This window comes from Nuphar pumila, chromosome 13 (genome assembly GCF_984573655.1).
Source record: "Nuphar pumila chromosome 13, dmNupPumi1.hap1.1, whole genome shotgun sequence".
NCBI lineage: Eukaryota > Viridiplantae > Streptophyta > Magnoliopsida > Nymphaeales > Nymphaeaceae > Nuphar > Nuphar pumila.
Window position 1 is genome coordinate 2,095,834 of NC_143261.1, and position 5,518 is coordinate 2,101,351.

At 37.5% G+C, this 5,518-nt stretch overlaps 1 protein-coding gene across 1 annotated transcript; it reads right to left on the reverse strand.

The window, feature by feature from the left end:
- Positions 1–1,752: 1,752 nt before the first annotated feature.
- Positions 1,753–5,220, reverse strand: LOC149817472 (GDSL esterase/lipase At5g45910-like). The gene is made up of 5 exons (XM_089985396.1): positions 4,953–5,220; positions 4,079–4,297; positions 3,177–3,325; positions 2,355–2,631; positions 1,753–1,982 (listed from the first exon to the last, which is right to left on the reverse strand). The coding sequence occupies exons 1-5, from the start codon at positions 5,218–5,220 to the stop codon at positions 1,753–1,755; spliced, it is 1,143 nt and encodes a 380-aa protein (XP_089841522.1).
- Positions 5,221–5,518: the final 298 nt, after the last annotated feature.

The following is a 5,518-nucleotide window of genomic DNA, read 5'->3' on the forward strand; positions in this document are numbered from 1 at the left end:
TTTAAAAATAAGAACACATGTTCTTTTTACGATAAATAGCTATTTAAAACGTAAATATCACATTTAAATTATGGTATTTATGTTTTTCATAAATCTCACGATATTTTAAAAATCTCATGAGAAATTACGGTTTTAAACTTTCAGAAAATTTATTGCGATATAATAGCTAGATTTTCATAAATCTCAAAATATTTATCACTATACTTCGAGGGCAAGGAATTGAGAAAAATTTCAATTGGGTACCAACTATTTACCATTAATTCCAAAAAATACCTCACATTCTTCAAATTTCCTAATATGAGCCTCTCTTTTTTTGAAAAATGTCAACTCGTTTTTAATTCGAATTCCAGTTGAGCATGGCTACCTTTTGCCGTTCAACCTTCCTTGCTTATGCTCATCTTATTCTTAGGTTACTTTGACACCGCAAAATATCATTTTTCAAAAACAATTTGAAAAAATTTCATAAATCTTGTATTTTTTGGCAAAATTTTAGCAATAAAAAATAAATGTAAAATGTAAAAAATAAATTTTATAAGAAAATATGAATACAAATTACTTAAAAATAAACACACGGTTTTTTCATGATAAATAGTCATTTAAAACATAAATATCACATTTAAATCAAGATATTTATGTTTTTTTCTTAAATCTCATGATATTTTGAAAATCTCACGATAAATTATCGTTTTAAACTTTCAAGCAATTTCTCCCGAGATTTTCATAAATCTCACAATATTAGTCACTATGATTAATTGAAGGCAAGGAATTGAGCAAATTTCAATTAGGTGCGAATTATTTAGCATTGATTCCAAAAAGTACCTCACATTCTTCAAATTTACTAATATGAGCCTCTCTTTTTTTTTTTGAAAAAAAAGTCAAACAAATACATGAGGTTAACCTCTTCCGTATTTGAAATTACTATTCTTTTGAGTTTTCTATATTAACCTTTACAATTCAAAAACACTTATCTACCCTCGTAGAAAAGGGAACGACAGGTGTTTTAAACAATTGAGGGTATTAATCTCATTTGACTCAATCGACTGATCAGATCTAAACTGGGTTTAACGGTCAATGATGAGAATAGGCCCCTCTTTGGCATTTTTCAGAAACCAGAGCTTGAAGGCCATCATAAATAGTCAATCACTATTTAATCTTGGAAGCTGATGCTTGAAATCCAACACACAAAATAGGCCTCTCCGTGTTCTGTCGGTTATGTTCCATCAAATCTTGGACAAACAATCAAGCACACCCTTAAGGTCCAACTATTTGTCATCACCACCACTCCCAATGAGATATGTTTATATGCTTTTCTTTAGATAGTCCAAGGGAAAAAAATCCCATGACCTACCGCAAATTCTTTTTTTTTTTTTTTTTGTGGGGTGGGGCAGTTGGAAATTTGAGGTGCCATCAACCCCAAATTCTTTTTTTTGTTTTTGTTTTTGTATTTGTGTGCTTTTTAGCATTCAAGAAAAACAACAAGAATGAACAAACAAAAAATAAATCTGGAAGGAATTTAAATAGAAAAGAACATTATATATGCAACCTTGAACAATCAGGTAAATAATAATTTCATCAGTTCTTTATAAGATGTATACTTCCATGCATGTCCTTGGACCAAAAAAAAGTAAGACCTTTCCTTGGACTATTCTATTCCTGAGGGATCCAATCACCAGCTGTTGAGAAACAATTGAGAGTTAAATGAAATAAAAAAAATACTACTGAAGGGATTGAATGGTTGAGAGCCTTGATTAATTAATAGCAATATTCTAGGGGTAATCTCAGAGTGGGGTAAGTGAAGAATCCATTGATGAATCCACTAGCCATCCACTGGTAGGCCTTCTCAGTGAGATGAATGCCATCCCAATTCACATGTTTGGATGGATCACCGCATACATCGATCCCTGGCTGTCCACAGGTGGCCCCAAGGTTGAAGTTGTATGGCTCTCCCTTACCACAGCAAGCTCTCAGAGCACTCTCAAATCCTGAAAATTACACATGAAGAAAAGCAAACACAAACATTAGTTACCAATTTATTTTGGTTTAGAAAAAAAAAACTGGAGGTTGGATCATTGGATACGATGTTAACAAATCCCAATCGAATCGAATCGAATCGGATAGAACCTGCCCTTTTTTATTCGATGCAGGGGTGCTCTATTAAAAAAAAAAATGAATTTTTTAATAGATTGATTCAAAACAATTCGATTTGATTCTATTCAGACTAATTTGACCTTTTTCTTGGGAAAATCCATTCGATTCAAAAACCAATTCAGACCAATTTATATATATATCATTTTTTTGTTCTTGTCAGAAACTGATAAATCAAACAGGTAAATTTAATTGAGTCATTGGCATACCAAACTGGCTGGGGTTTCTGAAAAAACCCATAGCAGCATCGTAGTAATCAGCATAAATGATCTTTGCATGTGGGTGTTGCTCCCTTAGCCTTTGGAGGGCAACTTGCAGATGAGAATTGTGGTAGACTGCAAAGTCGTTGTAGCTCTTGAGGCAACCGATCTGAGGGTCATAAACCGACGCATTTTGCGACCCGAAAGCCGTCAGGTAACTTGTCGAACAGCCGATGGGAAGGTTCCCCGGAATCATCAGCTCCACTGCTCCATGTTTTACCAGTCTCTGCATTTCATTAGGTTAGTTCAGTAGTCAAAGGCTTGAAAGGTTCGAAGTCGAACCAAGTTGGGCCAGTTCCAGTTAGTTGCATAGACCTTTGCCAGAGTATGTTTGTTTTTTTTTACGATGAGGAACCCTCGCCGAAGTGAGAAAAATCTCGTGTGAGCCCTACGACTAATTATACCCTGCCTTACTTGGCCCACGTCTGAAAGCTTCAGACACACCCATGCACCAGCGGGGTTTGATCCGGTGGCTTCATCTCAGCACCCCTCACAACCACCCCACTGACCATGCAGTCGACCGCTGCCGTGATATAGGCCTTAACCAGAGTCATAAAAACAATTCTAGTGGGTTGTTGTTGTTGTTGTTCATTTCCCTAAATCAAGAACTTTCTAGTTTATCAAGGTTCTTAGGAAATACCAATATCCGTGAAATTCTGGATGTTGGTGGTAATGAAAAGGTACTATAAATCCTTCAAAATTTCTAAATGGAGATAAGAAATGTAAAAAGGTAAAAAAAGTAGCAAAGTGTGAAAAATGTTAAAAACTCACATTCACAGCATCTGCAATGGTGTTCACTACATCATGCACGTAAGCCTTGACCTCATCAATGCTCTTCCCTTGAAAGAAGGCGTAATTGTAGTCGTTCCCTCCAATCTCTCCAACGAGAAATAGTGATGACTTGAGAAAGTGGTGGCACTCTGTTATCACATACCCCAAATGAGAAACAAAGAAGTTTTTAGTTTAATTTTGATGCATTCAATCATAACTAAGGTTGTCAATAGGTTGGGTTTGGTTCAGACCCACGTGGAACCAGACCTAGACTTGATTTGAGATACTGGTACCGATCAAGTTCAGACCCAGGTCCAACAAGACCCAAAAAACATAAGAGAAACCATACTTGAATCGTATATGGATTACATGAACCAGACCCGAACCATACCTGGTAAAATAAAATAAAAAAAAAAAAAATTTATCCTTTTTAATTGAAAATTTGTGAATCTTTTTCGAAACTTGGGTCGGGCCTAGGTCTTACGAAATTTCACAAACCATACCTGGCTCCATGTATTAATCAGTCCCTTTGGGTCTTACCGTCGGACCTTCTTATTTAGGTTGAACCCATTGATACCCCTAATCATAACCACCATGTCTAATCCAATTCATTTATATACATATGGCATAAGATTCTTTTTTCGGCTTTGTAGCCACAATGACAGGCCTTCGGTTGGTAAAACCATTAAGATCCCCCCCTGCCCACCAGGGAGTACACCCCGCTCTGACCTGACCTTGCAGCAAGAGATGCCCCCTGTTGGTTTCGAACCCTTGACATGATCCCGTCAATTACTTGTTGAAGTTACCTACCAGATGAGCAGAGCTCTTGTGGGCTTTTGTTTTTATTTTTCTTTTCATCTGTTGTGGGAAGAATAGAAAACAAGATTTTATATGTTGGTTACCTGCTTTTGAAGAGCATAGTGAAGGTAGAAGCCTGTCGAACCAGCCGAGTTGGACGTTTAGTGAGTTGTTGGTCCATAGTTGATTGATGTTCTTGCTCTCAAAGTATGAAACATCAAGTGTTGTAGCTCCTGCTACAGCAAAATTGACTCCATTGGTGTATTCTTTGCCCTCAGGATCAGCCAGATATGGAGGAAGAAGAGGAAGACCGAATGCCTCGGCTGAAAAGGTATTAGAAATTAGTCATAAGATTGCTGAACATAGCAAATCATAACATAGTTACTGTGACTAGATGACTCAATGCTAGATACAAGTGTATATATAGTCCTTAAATGAAACTCACACACTTATATTCATGCAAAACATGATCGAGGTCTAAATCATACGGGAGTGAAATTGGCCCCACAATCACACTAAAATCACAGAGTTCAAAGCCTTATCAGGTCATGAAGTCCACCCTGATTCAAATACTCTACTAATTAAGTAGTTCTATTTCGCTACTGTGGCCTTCACACCAGTAACTCAGACAACAAACTCATTCAGCCATATATAGTGACTATAATTGAACACTGATCATGGCATGCCTAAATTAATCTTGAATCGATAGTTTGCCCCGAGAATCGGCAAAGCACGATCCTAATCCAATGGCAGCCAACCTGATCCTACCTGGTTCTTGGATTCAACTTAGATATGTAAGCAAATTCAGGCTAATTAAGAGTCAGAGTAGATGCCACTGTTATCACGTCCAAGACCAGTAGTATATTAATGCATGACTCTGTGAACCACCTTGGCAACAAATGGAAGCAACTTTCACCATATTCTTTTAAAAGCGAGAAAGACTATATATGGAAGTAGAGAAGCACAAAAAGACAATACCTATGAAGTCGACGATCAATCTTCCATTGGAGCATCGGCCTGTGGGGTGCCCAAAGAAGGTTTCTCCATAGGGGAGGTTGGCTATGACCGAAAACCCACTAGGCCTGGAGTGTAGCAGGTTTCCGGTGTCGGCAAGCGAGTCCCCGAAGCTAAAGATGGAGGTGTAGCAATCTGAATGTGAAACAGCTGCAGGAACAAAGAACATGCAGGCTGCCAAAACAGTCATATGAGAAAGCACCATTACTCCTGAACCAGAAGAAGAAGCCATGGCGAGCGAGAGAGAGAGAGAGAGAGGTTTAAGTGAATTCAAGAGGGGTTAGATGGTCGTTATATATAGCGAGCAGTGTTCTATTTGTAGCAGGCTTTGGGTGCCCACGCATGTTTAGCGTTATAGTTGAACTGTAGCTTTTGTGGTGGTGTGATTACGTACGTAATTATGTTCATGGAATTAAACTGAAATCTTCGGCCATGCTTCTTTAAACAAAATTCTTCATTTCATGGTGAGTTTGAAAATTAAGTCCTTGAACGTATGCTGCCACCTGTAAATCCATGAAAAAATTTTACAC